The 23,559-nt window shown below is 38.5% G+C and overlaps 1 protein-coding gene across 1 annotated transcript in view; it reads left to right on the plus strand.

Annotated features, from left to right (window-relative positions):
- Window positions 1–242: 242 nt before the first annotated feature.
- KPNA3 (karyopherin subunit alpha 3) overlaps window positions 243–23,559 on the plus strand; it is a 111,284-nt gene continuing 87,967 nt past the window's right edge. Inside the window, exon 1 of the mRNA XM_027848318.1 lies at window positions 243–449. Coding sequence (XP_027704119.1) covers window positions 381–449 — 69 coding nt within the window. The 5' untranslated portion in view covers window positions 243–380. The remainder of the gene's footprint in view (window positions 450–23,559) is intronic.

Genomic DNA, 23,559 nt, shown 5'->3' on the forward strand with positions numbered 1-23,559 from the left:
CCCCGAGGCGGCGAGGGGAAGTGGGAGGCTTGCTCTGGTGTGTCACCTTAGGAACCCGCGCACTTCGCAGCCCAAGCTGCCGGCTGTAGCGTTTTTCATCCGGGTGTCACATGGGCCGGAGCCCTTTCCCTGCGCCTGCCCCTCCTAGATTCCATCCTCCCCCTCTCTCCCACCCCCGCCCCACCCCCACCTCGCTACCGGCCCCACGCCTCCCCTAGCGTTCAGAGGCGTCACGGAACGTGCCCCCCTCCTCCTTCTCCCCCTCCCCGGCTCTCCCTCCCTCTCTCACCCTTCCCCCAACCTAGCCTTCCCCCTCCCGCGCCGGAGACTCGCCGCCGCCGCAGCAGGAGGAGTAGCCGCCGCCGGAGCAGCCCACAGCCATGGCCGAAAACGCCGGCTTGGAGAACCACCGCATCAAGAGCTTCAAGAATAAGGGCCGCGATGTGGAGGTGAGTGTCGCGCCGCCGCCGCCGGCCGAGGGGCCGGGGCCTGGCCGCCCGCGGCGGGGCTGGTTCTCGCCGGTTAGCCGTGTGGAGTTGGCCGCCGCAGCCTCCTTCTCCTTCTCCTCAGCGGGCGGCGGGGCGGGAGGAGCGCGGGGCGGCGAGGGGAGCGGAGCTGAGCGGGGGTGGGCGAGGGGTCGAAGCCGCCGCGACCCCGTTCCCCCTCCCCGCCTCGCGGAGGCACCGGCTGGCGGGGGAGACGAGGGAAGAGCCTTGGGGTTTTTCTCCTCCGTCATGCGGGCGCGGCCTGGTGGAGGCGAGCAAGGGATGTGGGGCTGCGAGGCGCCGCCGGGGGCCGGCCGGGAGAGCGAGCGGGGGATGCCGCCGCCTCCTCGCCTCGCCTGGCGGGCTCCCCGCGCCGGCCGGGCCGCCTCAGCCCCGCACGCCCGCCGGGCGCAGGAGGGGCCGGCTTCTCAATGCGCAGCGGGAGCGGCTCCACATAGGGCTCGGGCTCCTCGCGGCCCCCTCGGCCCAGGGGGAGCGGCGAGGGCCCAGGCAGGGGGCGCGGCCCGAGCCCCGGGCTCGGCGTGGGGCAAGGCCGGGTAACCGCCTCGCGCCGGGGGGCGGGGGCGGGGGCGGGAGGGATGCACCAGGACCATTTTCCTCGCCCCCTCCCCCCCACCCCGCTAACCGTGGGAGATTCTTTCTGCTCCCACTCCCCTCTCGCTTGGCATTTAGATCAGGATGCGGGGCAGACAATAGTTTGTGATCTATTGTGTTCTTGTTCTGGGAGGAAAAAAAGGCGGGGGTGTCCTTTCCATTCCCTCCACCTGATTTCTTTTCCATTTCTTGGGGTATATGATGTGTGCATGATCCGATCGATCATTTCTGGAAAGTATTTTTATTGGAATATTGTCAAGGCATTTCCACCCTTTCACCTCTGGCTCCCACTGTAAGGTAGTCGAGTGATTATTTTTGTGGCAAGATTGTAAACATTGTGTGGGTCACTCAATGTACTGCCGCTCGTGTGTTGCCATTGTTTCATTAAGGTGACATGAGCAGGTACTACTTTCAAACTCGGCTCATCCTAAGCAGAGCTAGGGGTCTCTATGCAGCTATTTAAAGCATGTAAGTGGAATGTACAAACTTAATCAGTACCCTGTGGTCGAGATATATGTACGTATACACACACACCCAGTGTTTCGAACCCCCAGCCTGCACCAATCCCATCCCCATCCTCTTTCGAACTATATGATTTGTAGGTTTGAAATAATATGCTAAGGATTTTGTACGTTTTGCAAATGAAATTTAATCCAAATAGCTTTACTGTAAGGGAATCATCCTTGTTACTTGCCTTTTATAATGAGTAAACAGACACATGGTAGTTCTCAAAAGCAGAGTTACACTGACAAAATCAGGAGGCATTTCAGAATATATTATTTTGAAAATAACTGATTACTGTGGAGATCTCATTTCATGAAAGAGAAAACTGAGACTTCTCTGCATGAGTATGTCCTAGCCTTTACTGTATTTCCCACCAGACACCTGCCCTGAATCTAAGACCCATAAAAAATGGAATTCAGAAAGCTGGAAATTGCCTATTCTTGGTCTGCTCAGTGATTGAGTCTAGTGTCTTGGATTCAGTGAAGGACCATTTGCAACCAAGTCCTTCCACCTGCTGCAGCCTTCCTATATTAGAAAATGTGAAAAAGCAAAAGTAGCCACCTTCCCCCAGAAGGTATGGTAAATTTATCTTACTCCCTGAGTCCCTAGGATGCTTCGGTAGAGTTTTGTCTTTTATGATTCCTCCCCCCTTCCCCTTTTCTTTGTTTCAGTATCCCTGTGACATTCAGTACTTTTATTCCATATGCGTAATAAATATACGTCAAATGTTTGCTGCTCCTGACATCAGTTTCTGTCTTTTAAATATAAGCAGTTATATGCTTTCATGAGTATCTTAAAGGATGAGTAGTGGTAGACTTTTTGACTTAAAACAATATTTCAGGAAGAACAGTAATTATCCTTCATTTTACAGATTGGCAAGGTTGGGCATAGAAAGGCCATCCACTGCCAATTATCTTGCCTTTTACCGTGTTGCTATGCCCCCTTCTCTCCCTCCTCTGCCAGCTGGAACAGTACCTTCTAGGCCAGATCTCCAGAGACCTTTCTCTTCTCAGTCAGTACTATTATTGCTTATGGATTGTGAGAATTGACTGCCCAGTGTCTCCACAGACCAAAACCCATTTCCATTTCTATAACTCCCATATATATATATATATATATAATCATGTATGTTATCTTTCTGCATTAGGATATACATTTCTTGGGGGCAAGAACCATCTGGCTTTTTTATTTGTATCCCCAAGATCCTATCAAAGTACTTGACACTCTAGTGTTTAGATAATTGTTTTTCACTCATTTATTTTAGTCAAAGGTTGTAAGACAAACCCTTTTCCACCCTCAAACCTCAAATCATATTAGTTTGTGACAAAACAAGGCTAGAATCTAGGGCTTTTGATTACTTACTGGTGGTCTGTCCTTTAAACCACACCAAGACATATAGTTATCATAGTCATGTACTATGTACATGGAGGAAAAAAAGTAATTTTATGCACAAAGTGCTGGGTACTGTGCAAATTGATTTTAACTGCCATTCCTTCTTTTTAGGAGTTTATAATACAGAACAGAGAATATAATACAGAACAGAGAATACTTAGACATATACAAAGAAAAATCAAACATAATAAAAATTTTGTAAGTAAGACAGAAGGGACCATCAGAAATATAATACGGTTTCCCATAAGTATACATTTGTAGGATTGAGTATGAGATGAGCTTTAGGGGAAAACGTTTCATATCTATCCAGTCAGGAATGGCTTCACAGAAAAAGGATTCTAATAGGTCTTTGGAGGGAAGAGAAGAAGCTTGGTGCATTTTTGAGGGAGGACATTACAAGCTTAGAAGGAATATATTAAAAGGCATTGATTTAGCACAGATTCAGACAAATTAGAATGGAAGGACAAAAAATAGTGGAGATGGGAAGGAATCTTGTGGGTAACTTGAGGATGGGTACTATACAGGGACTGGAGCTTTGTTTTAGTAGGAGGTTCTTGAAGGAGTTGCTATAGATACATAGTCTTCTGTTTGGCATTTAAAGCCCTTTATGGCTTCAGCCTATCTTTCTAGGCTAATTACCCACAAATTCTCTCTCACACATGCTTCAGCCCAAATGGACTGTATGATATTCAGTTTCTTGTCTCCATACCTTTACACATGTCTTCCATGCCTGGAATGTTCTTCCTCTTTTCCTCTGCCTTCTGGAACTCTTAAAAGGTTCATCCCAAGTACCTTTCTTGACTTCCGTAGTTGTTAGTCCTCCACTCTTTTCCTCTCCCCATCACTTTGTATCTTTTAAATTATATGCTTTATTTGTTCAGGTATTTCAGTCTTGTTGGACTCTTCATGACCCCCATTTGGGGTTTTCTTGGCAAAGGTCCTTCTCCAAGTCATTTTACAATTGAGGAAACCAGGACAAACAGGGTTAAGTGATTTGTGCAGGGTCACCCAGCTAATAAGCTTCTGAGGCCAGATTCGAAGATGAGTCTTCTCTACTCTATGCCTGGCACTCTATCCATTGCACCACCTAGCTGCCCATCTTTTATTTACTTCTCTATAAACATGTAGCCCCCAATAGAATGTAATGTCCTTGGGTACAGGAACTGTTGGTGGGTTTTTTGTTTGCTTTTTTGTCTCTCCCTAGTATCTAGCAGTGTGCCTTGCACAGAGTAGTTATTTGATAAATGCTTGTTGATTGATTAATTTCAGAATTCTAAGGGAGGGGTGACATGAACAGAACAGTGGGCAAGAAAGAATTTAATGATAATTTTTAGAATTGGTTGCTGCTGTGAAAGAGGTCTTGGAGAAAAAAATTTTGAGACCTGGTGATGTGTAGGAGCTAGACAAGGCATTTGTTGTTGGCTTTACTGTGACTGTGTATATACATATATGTAAAATGTTTGCTTATATACAAATACATTTGTTTCAGTTCAAACAACATATAAGTATTTTGTATGGGTAGAGCATTGTGCTAGGTGAGGGAGGAGATGCAAAGTTTAGACAAAGCATCCTTGTCCTCATAGAAATTATAGGCTGATAGATGAGTTCTGACACACACCAATAACTTTGTAAACCATAAAACATGATATAAATTTTAGTTACTATCGTATGGCATCTCATAAGGGGTACAAAAAAGAGGGCTCTGTATGCTATAAGAAATGATGAGCAAGCAGACTTCAGAAAAACCTGGAAAGACTTGTATGGACAAATGCTGAGTGAAGTGAGCAGAACCAGGAGAACGTTGGTACACAGCAGGAGAACGTTGTACACAGCAACAGCCACGTTGTGCAATGACTGACTTTGATAGACTTAGCTCTTCCTAGCAATGCAAGAATCTAAGACATCTCCAAAAGTCTCATGATAGAAAATGCTGTCCACATCCAGAGAAAGAACTATGGTGTTTGAATGCCGATTGAAGCATACTATTTGCTCTTTTTTTTGTTTTTTTCTTTTTTGTGGTTCCTCCTGTTGGTTCGGGTTCTTCTTTGCAACATGACTAATGTGGAAATGTGTTTACTAGGAATGTATATGTAGAGCCTATGTCAGATTGGCACGCCTTCTTGGTGGGGTGCAGAAAGGGAGGGGGAGGAAATTTGAAACTCAAAAGCTTATGGAAGTGATTGTTGAAAACTAAAAATAAATTAATTAATTAAAAGGAGGACTGAGGAGGAGATAACATTACTCAAAAGGGGTTCAAAGAAGCCTCTATGGAAGAGGTGACATTTGATCTGAGCTTTATAGGATGGGTAGGATTTTAGTAGGCTTGTTTCGTGGGTGTTCCAGTCAGTAAAGACTTTGCTTTATAATCAAAGTCATAGAACCAAGAAAGTGAAGTAGTGTGTGATGGTGATTATTCCAATTGATAAGAGTGTAGAGCAAAATATGTCAGTCAGATTTGTGGCCTGCAAGGAGCAAATGGTCAGCAAAATCCCAAGTGAGGCTGAACCATTAGATTAAAATGTTATTGGGAATGATTAACAAAATGAATAAAAATGCAACACAACATAGATAATGTTAATTTGTGATTTTCCAAGTCAACATGCAGTTGTTGGCATCTCTTTCTATTTGAGTTTGCTACCTCAAGTATAGAGTATTTGGAGGTCTCTTTTTTTTTATTAATTTATTTTGATTTATCAACAATCACTTCCATAAGCTTTTGAGTTTTACATTTTTCTCCCCCTCACTCCCCAAGACAGCACGTTATCTGATACAGGCTATACATATACATTTCTATTAAACATATTTCCACATTAGTCATGTTGCAAAGAAGAACCAGAGCTAATAGGAGGAGCCACCAGAAAGAGGAAACAAAACAAAACAGAAGAAAAGAAAAAAATAAAAGAGCAAATTGTAAGCTTTGATCTGCATTCAAACACCATAATTTTTTCTCTGAATGTGGATAGTATTTTCCATCATGAGATCTTTGGAGATGTCTTATATCCTTGCATTGCTAAGAAGAGAGCTAATTGTATCAACATTAGTCATCGCACAATGTAGCTGTTACTGTGTACAGTGTTTTCTTGGTTTTGCTCACTTCACTCAGCATCAGTCTATACCAATCTTTCCAGGTTTTTCTGAAGTCCACCTGCTCATCATTTCTTATAGCATAATAGTATTCCATTACATTCATACATCACAGCTTGTTCAGCCATTCCCCAATTGATGGGCATCCCCTCAATTCCCAATTCTTTGCCACCACAAAAAGAGCTGCTATAAATATTTTTTACATGCGGGTCCTTTTCCCATTTTTATGATCTCTTTGGGATACAGCCCTAGAAGTGCTATTGCTGGGTCAAAGGGTATGCACTTTGTTTTGGGGGGTTTTTTTTTTTTGTTTTTTGGTGAGGCAATCAGGATTAAGTGACTTGCTCATGGTCACACAGCTAGAAAGTGTCCAGTGTCTGAACTCAGGTCCTCCTGACTCCAAAGCCTGAGCTCTATCCACTGCACCATCTGGCTGCCCTGGTAAGCACATTTTTATAAGTCCTTTGGGCATAGTTCCAAATTGCTCTCCAAAATGGTTGGATCATTTCACAACTCCACCAACAATGCATTAGTGTTTCAATTTTTCCACATCTTCTCCAACATTTATCATTTTCCTGTTTTGTCATGTTGGCCAATCTGATAGGTGTGATGTGGTACCTCAGAGTTGTTTTGATTTGCATTTCTCTAATCAATTATTTGGAGGTCTTTTGATTAAGAGTGGCATTTAGATAGTAATCTTTTTAAAGAGCGTTACATGCATGATTTCGTTTGAACCAACTAACAGCCCTATGAGGTAGCTACTTCAGAGGGGGCAGCATCATGCAGTGGAAGGAATGGATTTGGAGTTACAATTCCTGAATTTGATCCCTAGCTTTGCTAATTCATACCTTTATGACATTGAGGCAAGTCCCTTAAACTTTCTGGGCCTCATCTCATCTTTTTTCATCTGTAAGATAAAGAGCATTGTAATACAGGAGTGCTGAAGTCACTTTTAGCTGTAGTCAATAGTCACTAAATATGTGTTAAGTACCTTTTATGTGCTAGGTACTGAACTAAGTAAAGAAAGGCAGTGCCTGCCCCCAAGAAACTTACAATCTAAAGGGAGAAGACAAAGAAAGCTGGAAAGTGAGAGGAGGAGGAGGTGCTCTATATATTTGACATAGTGGAAAAATCAGAGAAGTCCGAAAGTAGTGGAGCCTGGTGGGAAATGAGTGCTGAATTCCCTCCTTAAATAAAGGTTTTGGAGTTCATGGTTCAACTTTCCAATCAGAGGAGCAGAGGGTTTTGATGAGGTGTGAGTAACCAAGGCTATTTGGATCTTGCAGGATGATGAGGTTTTCTCATTGATAAGCTTCCTTGGGCATGGTGAAATCCCCAAGTAATACAGACAGGTGGTAAATGACATATAGGTCCTGATACCCTATTCTCTTCATTTTACAAACATCATAGATGTTAAGTAACTTATTACTTACAGGAACTAGTAAGTGGTAACGTTGCAGGATTTAAACACAGTTCTTCTTGACTTAAGTCTAACACTCTATCTTCTATACTGGAGGTGCCAAATTTAGGGCTCGTGGCAGCAAGTGACATAACAGTTTAGAGTCCTGAACTAGATTAAAATGTAATTGAGAAATGTTTAACAAAATAAGTAAAAATACAACTTAATGTTAATTTGTGGTTTTCTAAGTCAGTATGCAGTCTGCGGGGATCTGTTTCTTTTTAACACCACCGCACTACACACTGAAAGATTATTTAGTAGACAATAGAGAACTATTGCAGAATTTTGAGCAGGATTAATCAGGCAGCAATGTGAATGAGGGATTAGAGGACAGGTTAGGAAGACTGGTTAGGAGGCTACTGGAAGAGACAGGGCATGTGACAATGAGGTCATATGCTATGGTAATAGCTGTAGTAATAGAGAGGAAGGGATGGAGATGAGAGCCTGGAGGTAGAATTTACATGATGATGCATTCATATATGTATGCATATGTGTACATGTGGATGTGTAATGAAGGGAAAGAAGAGTTAAAGATCACTGGTAAGGTGTGCAGGGGAAAGAGTGGATTTGGTGTCAGACCTGGGTTTGGATCCTAATTTTACCATTTACTGTCTATATGACCTTCGTCAAATTACATAATCTCCCTGACCCCTATTTCCTTATCTATAATTTCTTAATTCCTTTCCAACTCTTAATTTGTGATCCTATGATTTTCTTGCTAAAGCTAGGAACCCATAGCAAGTAGGAGATTAGTTGGGAAAGGTTTCTTTAGAAAAAACAGGAAGGAGGTCCTCAGGCATTGAATATATTTTAGTGTGAGTCCTTTAAATTGAAATTTGAACTTTACATTAAACATGGTTGAAAATAATTTTCTTGAGAAAATGCAAGTATCTAGCAAATCAGCATTACGTCGCAGAATTTCCTTTTTGAGTGCTTTATGACCCTATTTGGGTTGAAAAAGTGGGTATTTGATACTGTTTATTAGTTGTTAATAAATATTAGCATGTTTGTAAATAATCTGTGTGCACCCATATATTTAACTGTCTGCAAAGCCTCTTCCCAAATGAGCAAAAGTTATTTTTCTGTTGGGGTTGCCTAAACTGTAACTTTGTGATAATCACCTAACCCCTCTGCTTTCATTTCCACACTTGTAATAGTAGTAGTATTTGTTTCTGCCTTTAAAAGGATCTTCTCATAATGTTACTTAGATCCCTATAATGGCTTTGAGTCACCCTCTAAATAAAAATAAAACAGTTTAGAATTTTAAGAGTTTTCTAACTAATTTGTCCCCCTTTTCTCCACTCTCACACTGGTTTAGACTGTCATCTGTTCTTCCCTAGACCTATTATAAGACTCCTGACTTTTTTTCTGTATCCAGTCTCTTTCCACTGTACATTCTAACCTTTACATTGCTACTGGAATCATCATATCTTTCCACTGTTCAAAAGCAGAATGTTAGAGTTTAAAGGGACCATCTAATCCAACCCTTTTATATTAAATGTGAAGGAACTGTAAACCCCAGAGAAATAAAGTGACTTTTCTAATATCTCTCAATAAAGTAGCAAAGCTAGAACTTGAATGGAAGTCTTCTTACTCAGAATCCATTTCTTTTCCCTTTCACTATACCATACGTCCCAGCCTCAGTGATTTTCTGTTACCTAACAAAAAAGTTGATCTTGGTATTCAAGGTCTTTCATAGTCTGGTCCAAGTTACCTTTCTGGTCTTATTTCTTACTACTGCTTTACTTCATGTAGTTTATGTTCCAGGGAAACTGGGTTATGGTCTGTCTTCAATTCATCCCATTTCTGTGCCTTTGCTCATATTAATTTCTGAAATGGGCATTCCCCAAATTTCAGTATAGTAGACTTCTCTTTAATGTCAACTCAGGTATTACCTTTTTCTGAAAGCCTTTCCTGACCTTCCCCTTTGCACTTAGCTGACCTTGCCTTGCTTACACCTTGGTTGTTACCTTTACTTGGTTATTGTTACATGCCTTTAACCTGGTTTAGAATACAAGCTCCTTTAAAGCAGGATCTGTGTCCTGTAAATCTATATTATCAGCAACAGATGAAAACAAATAAGGAACTTTGAAGAAGTATTGGAGTAAAGGACATCGTTGGCAAAGAATATGATTCAAAAAGACATCTGGTTATTTCTCCAAAATAACTGATAACCACTGGACAGTTCATGTGCTCCACTGCTATCCATTGATGTTTTGAGAAATCATGGAAGTCCTCCAGCACATTGAATGGACTCCCTGTGGGGAACTTCCTGGAGAACATAGACAAGAGTCTCACTGGTACGAATAGATTGTGATCTTCATCATTGGCTCGGTATCCCCATTGAGTAGCATAGCACCTTACACAAAAGTCTGCTTAATGATCTTATGTTGAATGAATCCCATCTAATTTAATCTTTCCCTGAACTTCTAGCAGGGTCCTCTGTTTCAGTTAGATTTACATCAGTATACTGTTAGCTGATTTTATACCTTTACTCAGGTTATCTTACGTCCCTGGAATAGCCTGGTTATGCTCCTACTTAATCATGTCTTATTTTGTCCCTTGGATCCTCTCTGTCTTTCTTGGCTGACATATACCTTCCTTACTATCTGCCGATTGTTCTTAGAATCTCAGAATTGAAAGAGACCTTAAGAAAGTCATCTTGTCCAACTTATACCTGAAACACAAATCCCTTCTATCATCTCACCAATAAGTAAATATACAGCTACTACTTTTACTTCTCCAGTGACAGGGAATCACTGTCTTTTAAGTCAACCGTTAGATTTTTGGACAGCTTTGATTGTTAGAAGTTCCTTCTTATACTAAGCCCACATTTGCTTCCTATAAATATTCCTCCTTTTTCTAAGTCCACAGCAGTATTTTAAAGTCATGTTAAAAAAAGGGGGGGGGGGGTCATGTTATTATTGTGATTTCAGCATTTAATTTCCTTTTGTGATGTTTTGAATTTAAAAAGTGGTATAATGAAGCCAAGTTAGAATCATAAATTTTTAAAGTTGGAAGGGATCTTAGTGATCATCTGATTCAACATGCTTATTTTCAGATAAGAAAATTGAGATTCTGAGAGGTGGTATGAGTTCTCTCCTGTCTGCCTTCTTAATCAAGTTGCATATCTTAGAATAATTATTCCATTTTCTGATCATGCACTTTAAGAGCCTCTCATTGGACAGTCGTTTAATTCAGAGATTCCATTTGCAAACTCCATAGGAAACTTACCTACATAACTATAAATTTGTCTACTGAGATAAGTTAATGTGATATATTTTCAACACATTGACTTGTTAAAATATGTGTAGTCTGTCACTTAATTTTTTATAAGTTCCAGTTATAAAACTTTTGTAAGTTTTATAAGTGACTGGTACTAAATTTTACACACATGCGTTTTTAAATGAGAATGAAGATAGATAATATAGATTAAAAATATAATATAGATTAATAAACTATAAACTTTGGGGAAGAAAAGTATAGAGTCCAAGGTAGTTATTTTTGTTTTTGTTTTTGTTTTTTTGGTGAGGCAATTGGGGTTAAGTGACTTGCCCAGAATCACACAGCTAGTGAGTATTATATGTCTGAGGCCAGATTTGAGCTCGGGTCCTCCTGACTTCAGGGCCAGTGCTGTATCCACTGTGCCACCTAGCTGCCCCCAAGGTAGTTATTTTTACCATCTCATGTAAATAAGAGTAGATTTAATGTGATGACATGAAATCCATCTATATGTTTTGAGAGATGTGTTGTCATATTCATGGGACCTTGGAAACTTGTCTAGTTTCATAGTTTTCAGATTTAAGGACCTATAAGGAGTCAATATAATACAATGGGAAAAGTGCTGGATTTAGAGCCAGAAATCTAGGGACTCACATTCTGACTGTGTCATCTTGGGCAAATCACTTAACTTCTCAGGATTTCAATTTGTGTAAAATTATCAGATTGGACTAGATGACATTAAAGATTCCTTCTGTCTCTAAATATGTGATCCTATGATGCTAGACTTTATACCTTATTGGCTCCCACATGCCACTCAAAATGCAGAATTTCTTTTGATGAAATTTTGATCAAGTAATTACAATATATTATTTATAACAACTTTTATTTTGAAATATAAGCTAATGCCAGAAACAATGAACATAGAACGATCAGTCCATAGATCATCCAGCTATGATTTGAGGTGATCTAATGTTTTCCCTTGTCTCCAGGCAAGATGTTATATACAATGTCTCCAGGGAACTGGGGAGGTACTGTGGTAGGAAACAAAATTAGAACCACAGGTGTGAAAATACCCTAAGTTACACATTAGTGAAATTGTTTTCCATATCATTTGGACTGCAGATTATGACAAGCTACATGCCACTTCGGATTGAAAAGTGTCAATCTATTTTCTATTATTATTCACTATAAGATTAGGAAGAATGGCTTTTGGTCAAGACCTGTGCCTAACTCAGTAAAACCCCAAGACTAGTCCATATTTATTTTTAATGATGTTTTTTGCTTTCATATCACTTTAGTTTCTGAATATATTCCTTCCTCCCTCTCTTGATACCGTTATTCCCGCATCCAACAAGCAACTTAGGGGGAAAAAGTAGTTCAGCAAAACCAAGTAACAAATACATAAACTGTTTGCATGTCCATCCTGCCCTGCTCCAGCTTCCCCCATTCCCCCAATTCTGCAAAGAAGGGAGGGAGATGCTTTCAAAACTCTTATGCTGGGCCCAGCTTCTTTTTCATTATAACTGTACAACATTTTTATTTTTGTTGTTGTTTTTCTTTTCCATGTACATTACTGTAGTCACTGGGTGTATTGTTTCTTGCTTCACTCTTAATCAGCTCATATAAGTCTTTCATGCTACTTTGAATTCTTAATATTCACCCATTCTTATGGCAATGGTAATTTCTAATGGTAAAATTCCATTATATTCATGCACCAGAATTTGTTGAACTATTTCCCTAATAAGGGGAAATCAGCTTTGTTTCTTGTTCTTTGATACCACAAAAAAAGTGCTGCTCTGAATATTTTTGTACTTAGGGGAACTTTCTTTTCTCAATTTGACCTCCTTGAGAAATATATATGTCTAGCAACAGGATTTCTTGGCCAAAGGACATGGTCATTTTAGTCACTTTTTTCAGTGTTGCTTTCCAGAATGTTTGGACCTATTCATAGCTGTAGTATTAGTTTGTATGTTTTTCCACAATGTTTCCAACATTAACTTCCCATCTTTTGTCATATTTGCATATTTGCTGTGGGTGAGGTGAAACCTCAAAGTTCTTTTAATTTGCATTTATCTTATTTTTAGTGATTTGGAGCAATATTTCACATGGTTGTTTTTCTTTTACAATTCTCTTGAATTAATAATTAAAGCATTTATTAAGTGCTTGCTATGTACAAAACAATTTTGAGAACTGTTTATTCATAACTGATCACTTATCGTTGGAGAATGACTTTTGGTCTTAGTGATTTGTTTTAGTTCTCTGTGCATATTGAATTTGATAGTGATGAGTTGATTATTTGAAATCTGTTGTCTACTTGAGATATGTTGTCTATGCTCCATATGTAATGATTTTCTAGGACTGCGCAGCACATCATTGGCTCAGCAGGAAAGAAAATTACACATTTGTGACAACATAGCTAACTGGTTACATGGTGTAGGTTTATACACTTTTAGCAAAACTTGTGATTGTCTAAGTTAGGGCTGTAGAAAACATAAATTAAAAGTAGATTTAGCACACACACACACACACACACACACACACACACACACACAGAAAGAAATTGCTAGAGGAGTCCTTTAAATAACAAACCTTTTTAGGGTATATATAATATGATTCAATTTTGTCCAGTTTTTCAGGAACAACACTTCTGAAAATGAACTTCCTTTTCTATATTGTGATAGCTTTTGAGTTTTTCGGGACTCATGCAGTGTGTCCAGTAGATACATTAATTAATTGATAACTGATTTTGTAATATTCATTTTTGCATGCCCTTCCCTTATTTCCAAGGTCTCAATTTCCTCAGCCATCTAATTCTGGAAGTTAGAAATACAGATGTCAGTAAGCCTTTATTGGACATAATAGAGAGCCACTGGAGTTTTTTTAATAAGGGTGGCAATATTGTCAGACATTTAAGATATTGCTGTGGTAGCTGAGGGAAGGGTGGATTGGAGTGGGGATTGACTTGAGGTAGGGACACAAATTAGAAGACTTTCATTTGTTCTGGCAAAAGATGATGAAAGACTGAACTTGGTGACTGTGGAAGAGGAAAGAATGAGTTGTGTATGAAAAACATGAAAATAGAAATGACAAAGTTTTGGCTATTGGTTTCATGTGTGTGGGGAATGAATGAGGATTTTAGAGTGTAGGCATGTATGCCTGGAAATATGGATAAGTAATAGGGAAGTTCAGAAGAGAGGAGCTTTTATGGTGAGGGGGTAGTGGGAAAATAAGAGGAAGGGGAAGATAGTAAGTTCTGTCAAGCTCTCAAAGAGCGGAATTGTGCGGTATAAAGACATCTATCTTTCACACACTAATTTTGTGCTTTGGAAATGTTAGAATGTTATAGAATTGTAAGATGGAATGTATAGAAAGCTAACCTTGAAGCCAAGAAGTCCTGGGCAGAACTTCTACCTCTAATACATAGTGGTTGAATGACCCTGCATTCAATTTCTCAATGCTTTGGGTATCTCTCAAAGGGAATTTCCTCTACTGGAAATTTCTTCTATGTATGAATTCATGGGTCCAGTTACTATTTCTATTCATCAGATGTTTATTATGACTTAAGAAAGCATAATTTTGAGAAGTTACTATATGGAGGAGCACTAGCTAAAAATTAAATAGCTATAGTACCATAAAAGAAAAACAATCTCAGCCATCTAGAACCTTCAAGAAATTAGTTCAGGATAGCTGGGAATTTATTCCTTTAAACCTCAAAATACTGCTTGTTTTAAAAGATTAGGAGTGAAATGATTTCATCAAGAAAAGGATAAGTTCTATTTAATAACCCTATTCTTAATCATTGATGGCCATCATTTTTTAAAATGTTCTTTGCATCAACAAATGTTTTAGTATACAAAGGACAAAAAAAAAGTATTTTATCTGAAAGATTGAACTTCTGTTATATATAGTTTGTTTTAAAAGTATATGTTAAATTTCTGTCGCCTTGTGAACTTTTTTGTTATGTAAAATTTTTAAAGTTCTAGTGATGCTGTTTACTTTTTTTATCTTTTACCTCTACCCAGTAACTAGCCCCTGCCCTTCCCTCCCACTTACCAATAGCAACCCTTCCTTGTAACAAATAAATATAGATTAGTAAAATGAATCATCATGTCTGAAAATGATTGTCTCCTTCTGTACCTCTCTGACAAAAGATGGGAGGTTTGTCATCAGTTTTTTGGAGTCATGATTAATCAACCCCATTGATGAGAATTCTGAAATCTTTGTTTTTCCCTGACAGTATTGTAGTTATCTTGGAAATTTTTCTGGTCATGCTTATTTTATACTGCTTCAATTCACACAAATCTTCCAGCATTATAATATTCCATTGCATTCTTGTTCCACAGTTTGTTAAGCTGTCTGCCAGTTGATAGATGCCCACTTTGTTTCCAGTTCTTTTCTATAGCCAAAGGCACTGCTATAAGTGTTTCAACATACGGTTCTTTTCCTCTGTCTTTGACCTCTTTGAGGTATATGTATATGTAAGCACTTGAGTGACTTAGAGGTATAGTTTAAAACCGTTTTTCAGAATGTTGGACCAGTTCACAGCTCCTTAAACAGTGCATTAGTGTGCCTGCCTTCCCATAGTCCCTCCAACAATGGTCTTTTAGTTAGGCTTTCCTTACTGTATCACTTTAAATGTCTTCCCATATTTCTTTGTATTCTTCATATTTGTCATTAGGGTATGATAATGTTACATTGTATTCGTATACTATAATTTGTTTACCATTCCCCATTCTGGCATGTTTCCACTGTTTTACTGTTATGAATAGAAATTTTTTTTACTGTTATAAATAGAAATATTTATTGAGAGACCTTTTTCTTCCTTTATCAGTAATATTGTTTAGATACAGTACTGAGTTAAAGGGTATAAACAATTTTGGTTGCTGCTATACTTGTCAGCTGATGCATTTCCCTGCTAATGGTGTACGTCAGCTTCCAATCTGTTCAAATTTAGTTGAACAAACATTAAGTGACTAGTATGTGCCTATTCTGTCCTGCTCTGATTCCTCACTATGGCCTGGAAGTGCCCCTGGATTCTTAAAGATTACAGCAGTCTAGTGCTAGCTCTGGCAGATCTTACTAAACTGGAAAGGTTTTGAGTATAGACCTGGAGCTCAACTGTCATGCTGAGACCAGTTTAGCTGAGGGGTTAATGATAAATTGTTTTGGGCTTAGCAGTTTGTGAAACCATGCTAACTTATAGGATGCTTTTTATCCCACCTTGGTGATGGATATACAGAATCTCAAAAGAAAAGTTTTAAAAACCTCAGAGGAGGAAAGGTCTTGGTCCTTCCACTTGAGGAAATGACCTAACCTATCTTCTTGGAATATAAATACTAATAGATTCTGTAGTAGAGAATTTATTTCAATATACAAGGATATTGATATAAGGTCATATCTCCCATGTGAACATTTTATTTACTGAAAGGGGAAGGGAAAAAAAAATTTGAGAAGCACAGAAAAAAAAAATCAGTTTGAGAAGAAACAGGGATAGCTCTGAGAAGACCTAAAAGAAGGTAGCCCCTCAGAAGCAAAAACATTAATTGGTGGTAATGATGCCTAGAGTACATTGTTTCCCAGCATTTAATTTAATATAATAATTATAACTGCATTTAGGACTTTAAAGTTTATTGCTGGGACACTGAAGCAAAGAACTGTTTGGGGACTGTGGACTGTTGTTGTATTTGATAGTAATATGGATTCTGAGTTTCTCAATCCAAGATAGAGATATAATATTATATAATATTAGAAGTTCCTGATTTCAGGTAGGAGAGGTCAGAATCAATAAGTAAACATTTATTAAGCACCTACTATATGCCAGACACTGTGTTAAGCACTGGGGATACAAAGAAAGGAGTAAGAAAGTACAAGAAACAAGGAATAAGACTTGCAAGAAGTTCACAATCTAATGGGGGAAGACACTACATATAAAGAAGCTAAAAAGGAAGGGGAAGGAACAAAGGAGGCCAGTGGGCAGTGTTCTGAGATGTGAGTTACAGAGTTGTTTTCATCTTGCAGAATGCTGAGTTTTTATAGACCACGAAGTGCAGAAAAACAGCTAGGTGGGAAATGATGAGGTAAATGCCCTGGGTGCTCTCCCTAAATGTTAGAGGATCTGGAGGGAACTCTTCATTGTCTACCCTCCAGCCTCTCCAACCAAGGGAGGGAAGGACCCCAGGTGCAGAAGGTGCTGAGGACACGTGAGTTTCAAAGTTGGTTTCATCTTGAAAGATTATCCATTTCTGGAGATCATGAAGTGAGTTTCGGGAGATCATGAAGTTCAGGAGAAGAGCCAGGTGAGGTGAATATTCTGGGTACCGTCCTTAAATGGCAGAAGATCTGGGAGGAACTACCAGATACCCACCCCACCTCTTTCCAACTAGAGAGAGGGAGAGGCCTTGAGGGCTGGAGGTGCTGAAGTGGTTTGAGTCTCAGAGTTGATTTCATTTTGCAAAATGATGAGTTTCTGGACATAGTGAAGTCTAATAGAGCAGCCAGGTAGAAAATGATCTAGAAAAGTGTGAAGAAATAGGTGAAGTTCTATAAAGAACCAGAGAATCAGAAGTCACAGCATTAAAGCTGAGAGAAGGTGACAGAAACCAATGGAAGCAGATAATCTGAGTGAAGACCTTAGTAGAGCCTAGTTAAGACCAGCTGACTAGAGATAGGCAGGGAGCTGATCTGACTGCAGGAACAATCTGATGCTAGCAGCTGAATGGAAAAAACAGAATTCTTTGTTTTTGAAGGAGTTAGCTGGGGAAAGTCTGTTTTACTCTCTAGTGCCTCTGTGGCTTTGGAGGGAAACCCCTCAGAAGTTTGCTTGTATTGCTCTTTACAGCTTTCCATGGCAGGAGAGAAAGAAGTCCCTCACAAGTCACCAAGAATAGATCTGAAAAGTTTGAATATCTTAAACATAAAAGAACTGCTTTTCACTGAAAGAATATAATGCTGCTTTAATGTTAAGCCAAGGGAGTAAATCTGGGAAATTTCAGATGCCAGATTTAAGGCTAAAAGAAATTAATATGGGTTATCAGAAAAGTGACTTCCTCACCTGGAGAGGCCAAGAAGAGGAGTGGTCTCAACCAGGATGTGACACATGCTATAAAACTAAAGAGACGAAGGACATGAAGACCTCCAGTCCAGAGTTCTGACTAGCACATGACCTTCCCTACTTCAGGGCCTCTCTGCTGGGTAAATTTGTGCCTACTCTCCCCCATGGACACTGTACATTTGTGGGAGAGTGTGGCCCAAGTTTATGGATAGACTTGTGTGTTATAATTATCACTTCTGTTAATGTTTAGTTTTTAAGAGTTAATGGGATCCACTGGCTGATTTATTTAAATAGGAAGCATACCAGTGGAGACTTAGGAACTACAATAGTGAGTAGTAGATGTTTATCTTCCCCCATGCTATGGTTAGCTGTAGGACCCTGTTATGAGTGAGTTGCAGCTTCGTGGCTAGACCCTTTTTAAAAAATATATATATATATGTATATATATATATTTTCCTCCCAATTACATGGTAAAACAGTTTTGTTTTTTTTTTTAGGTAATTGGGGTTTAGTGACTTGCCCAGGATCACACAGCTAGTAAGCGTCAAGTGTTTGGTCTGAGGCTGCATTTGAACTCAGGTACTCCTGACTTCAGGGCCAGTGCTCTATCCACTGCACCACCTAGCTGCCCCTAAAACAGTTTTGTTTTTTTTAAACTTTTCTTTTTTAGCTTTGAGGTCCATAATCTCTCCCCTCCCTCCTTCCTTCCCTTCCCTCCCCTTCCCTATACATGTACAATTTCATAAAACATGTCTCAGTCATTTGGTACAAGAAGACTTGAGCAAAACACGAAAGAAAGTGAAAAACAGTATACTTCAGTCTGTATTCAACATCAGTTCTTTGGAGGCGAATAGCATTTTTCATCATGAGTCCTTTGGGATTGTCTTGGATCACTGTATTGCTGAAAATAGCTAAGTCATTCACAGTTCTTCAATGTACAGTATTGCTGTTACTGTTCTCCTGGTTCTTCTCACTTCACTTTGTATCAGTTCATGTAAATCTTTCCAGGTTTTTCTGAAGTCATCCTGCTCATCATTTTCATATAGGACAATATAATATTCCATCACAATTATATACAGCCCTTATTCAGCCCTTCCCCCATTGATGGGCATCCCCTCAATTTCCAATTCTTAACCACCACAAAAAGCTGAAATTATTAATGAAATTGTTTAGATATAGTTTTCCCTGTAAGGCCTAGTTTTGACACAACTCCCAAATATTGATGTTGTCTCATTATTGTCCTTTTCTTTGATGAAATTATTCTTTTGATGATTTGTTCTTTTTGACCCCCTTTTTAAAGAATTATGTTATTTAATAATCTCCAATTTTTAATCTCCTTCAGTGGCCCTTCATTGAATATAATTTTTAATGCATTGTAATCAGTAAAGTATGTGTTTGATAGTTCTGTTTTTCTGCATTTGTGCGTCAGGTTTTTAATGTCCTAACACATGATCATGTTTTTGTAAAGGTTCTATGCAGAACACTGCATAGAAGAGAATTATGTATATTCCGTTTTATTCCCATTCAATAATTGCCAGAACACTATCATATTTAATATATCATATTTTCTAAAGTTCTATTCAAGTCGTCAATTTTATTTTCTCATTTCTTTTTTGCTAGCTTTGTCTAGAGCTGAAAGGGGTTTATGAAAGTACCTAATTGTTATAGTTTTATGTTCCTCCATGTAATTCATTTAGGTTTTCTTAAGTATTTAGATGTTATAACATTAAGTACATATATGTTAATTATTGATATTAATTCATCGTGTTTGGTGCCTTCAGCATGATATAGTTTCACTCGTTAGCTTTTATCAAATTTGTTTTTACTCTTGCCTCATCTAAGATCTTACTTGTTATCCTTGCTTTTTTGAGTTTAGCTGAAGAATAACCAATTTTCCTCTCACCTTTTATTTTTATTCTCTATGAATCTTTTTTATTTTTATATAACCCAGCTTCCACCCAAGCCTGGGAAGGATTTGCATTCTGCTGCGTCTATGGAAGGGAACAGACATCCATGTCCACAGTTCAAAAGGCTGCAGGCTGCTATTCAAATTCTTTCTCTAGCATTTCCTTGGAGTTTTTTTCCTCCATGTGTTTCTCTGAAGAATTTCTAGGACCAATTTGTTAAGTCCTTTATAGCGGGGACTATAGCAGCAGGCAAAACCGCTCCAGGCTTAGTTACCTGTCAGGGTCGATGTGAGGATCAAAGGAGGTAATGCTGGGACTGTTGTTGTTGTTGTTGTTGTTTGTCCTTCATTCTCGAAGAAGACCATGATATCAGGGAGGTGATGCCATGACATGCAAGTGATTTGGATTTAAGTGAGGGAGGGCAGTGCCTAACTAACTGAATGTTAAGAATTATTATCATTATTATTATTATGAAAACTAAACATTTGTAATGAATATGCATAGTCAAGCAAAACAATTCCTACATAGGACATATCAAAAAAAGTATATTTTGTTTCTTGAGCACATTTTATCTGGAATATCATCACTTGTCTGCTATATTGCTCAGACCTTCAGCATTATCTCTTAAATAATTTTCACTTCGGATTGTCTTTCTAAGATAGGAAAATATCAACTTCAAGTCAGATAAGCAAAATTTGAAAATATATTGACAAAGTAATGAGATTGGAATGTCTGCTGAAATGATTTTACCTAGTAGGGGCCAACTGGATTTAAATGTTCTACAAATACTTTCACTGAGGTAAGACTAAGTGGGAGAAAGCTCATTTGTGTACAATAAAGCTGTGTCTCATTTTCTGAATAGAATCAGGCAAATTTTCTAGCCTTTTTTTTTTTTTTCCAGCCGAAGACAAGGTTTATTAGAGCATCAGTCATATTGGGCAGACCCTTAAGGAGTCTGAACATTAGAGCTATTGGCTAGATTATAAGCATCTAAAACCTCTATGAATCTATTTGACTCAGGTGTGTTTTTTTTTCCCCTTTGAAATGTGTTGTTAGATTTTTATGTCTAATCTAGTTTACTATCTTCTTCCGTTTTATGGGTGAATTTATTTCCTTTACATTCACAGGTATGTTCATTAATTATGTATGTCCTTCCAACCTGTTCCTTTATGTTTTTCCTCTCTCCCTCTTGACAAAGAAAAATGTGTTGAGAGAGGAGTATGCCCCACGCTAGTGATCCATGCTTCTTGATGTTGTATGCTTCTGTCCTTCTTCCTCTCCTCTACTTACCCAGATCCCAGTCAGAGATTCTTACCCAGTCTTGTTTTCTTTTTAAACCCCTCTTTATGATTTACATTCCAAGGTAAGAATTTGTTTTGTTTGAGTAATCTTTCCTTGAACCTACCCTCCTTAACCTTAAATCTTTCCCCTCCTTTTTTCCCTAGTGTTTTCTTTTTACCATCCTTTTCTTTCTTTTAAAAAATTATTAAAACACAATAAAAACACCCTTCTGTTTTATTTAACCCTCTTTATGACCTCTGCCTGTTAACTTTGGGGCCCTCAGGGGAACATACATCCCCTCCTGCTGTTAGAATATAAACAGTTCATGCTTGTATCATTCTTCTTCTTGCTTGAATATATTTAACTTTTCATGTTTCTCTTGACCCTCTGTGGTCATGGTTTTTCTCCTTTGATTTCCTCATCGTCTCTTAGAATTTATTAGAATTATCTCTTTCTCCATCTGTGTTGGGGGGTAGCTGTAGGAAAGAACTGGGCTGTACTGATTATTCCTACTCTGCCATCTTTGTTTTTCTCTTCCTCATGTAATGTTAAAAGACTCAACAGAAGGCCTTTAGCACAGTAGTTGAGCCCTATCTGGAAAATTCAGAAAAGTCTTGAACAAGACTCTCAGGATGAAAAGCAGTGGATTGGTTGTAATCTGAATTAATAAGGGGAATACCCATTTCATTATCAGAAGTCGTTTGCAGTACGTACTTATTGTTGGTAGCTTCAGTGTTAAGGAAGACTGCACATATTTTGAATGTCATAATTATATCATTATACGTAGATTAGCATTGTCATGTATTAGAAAAAAGGTAAGATGTTATACTTATATTTTTCTTATATGTATCAGTAGAAGGGTCAAAAGGACAAATTTAAAATCATCACCTACTTTGTCAAAAGTCAGTCATTGTACAAGTTTCTGATTGCTTTTTTATTTGGAATTTTAATACCTTTTGCTTTTTTAAAATGGTATATATTTCCTCCTTTATCCTTCTTGCCCATGATCATCTCTTGTTCTTGTAATTCTTAGAATCATAGAATATGAGTTGCAAGGGACCTTAAAGGTGTTTTAGTTAAGTCCTTATCTGAAGGATGAATTTGCTGTGTAATTTCCACATGATAGATAAACCGGTAACGGTTGAGGGGAAATTTGGTGTCCTTAGAAAATAAAGCAATGCTGGGTCTGGAATGGTGGGCAATTTGAAGGAGCTGTTTAAAGAGCCAACATCAAGATCAGAGACTTGGTAGGCTAGAATGTATACAGAAGCTGAAATCAAGGGTAAATAATGGATGACTTTCCAGACGAAGGGAATAGCCTGAGAAGGCAACTCGGGGAGTGGAAAGCAAAACTCAAAGGCAGTTTAGGGCTGTATTTTATCAATATGTATAGAGGAGCCAGTGAAGATTTTAGAAGGGAACGAGGGTAGGAGAAATGAATTGTACCATACTTAAAAATACTAAGTAACTACTAATACTTATTGTTTCTACTTATTGCTGCTACTACTACTACTACTACCACTACTACTACCACTACTACTACCACTACTACTACTACTACTACTACTACTGCCACAACCAGCAACACTAGCAGACATTTATATAGTAAGCTTTAAAGTTTGAAAATCATGTTTACATACTTTCTCATTTGATTCATACAACTACATAGGATATATACTACAAATATTACTTTTTTCCACATTTTACACATAAGGAAATAGGCCAAGAGGTTAAATGACTTGCCTGTGATCACACAGGTAGTAAGTGACAGGAGATGGAGAAGGAATATTTGAATAGAGGTTTTTACTTTTGACAAATCTAGCACTCTTTCCCACTAAACTGGCAGTGGTATGTAGAATAAATTGGAAGGGGAGACCAGTTAGATATTATTGTAATAGTGTAGCTATTTTTTGTCAAATAAGATACACTGCAAAGAGGGTGGTATTCATTTTACCAAAGGCTTCACATTGATATCCCTTTAAATAGCAGACTCTCCTAATTCATTTAAAATAATTTTTTAAAAAAATGAAAGCCCTATTTACCTTCTTTTTTAGGACTGTTACTGTAGTATAAAGCTAGGTATATGTGCTGTTCATTTAGACTTGATCCTTAACTTAATCATTCATATTTCCATCTACATATCTTTTGCTGATATGCCTATCTCTTAGATATCAGCACAACAAAAAAATTTGGAAGTCTTTTTTTGTGCACATTGCTTTTATAATTTGATATTTTTCTTTCTAAAGTAATTTTGTATGGTAGTCAGTGTAAGATAGATTTTTAGTTAATTACTTCACACCATTTCACATTAGAGTTCAAAGATAAAATATGTAAAAATATACCTCCCTTTAAGGAAAAAATAAAGTTTATAGTTATGTTTAACTGCTATGAGAATTTTTAGATTCAGACCATCATAGACTCAAAGTTAGAAGGGGTCTTAAAGCTCACTTACCTAACATGTGTGATTCTTCTCCATACCCTCCTATGGGAGCAGTTATCCATTCTGCTTCACAAACCCCTAGTTGGAAGCCCATGCCATTTTCAAACAGCTACAATTTT

This window comes from Vombatus ursinus, unplaced genomic scaffold, assembly GCF_900497805.2.
Source record: "Vombatus ursinus unplaced genomic scaffold, bare-nosed wombat genome assembly UNPS02005659.1, whole genome shotgun sequence".
In the NCBI taxonomy this organism is placed as follows: domain Eukaryota; kingdom Metazoa; phylum Chordata; class Mammalia; order Diprotodontia; family Vombatidae; genus Vombatus; species Vombatus ursinus.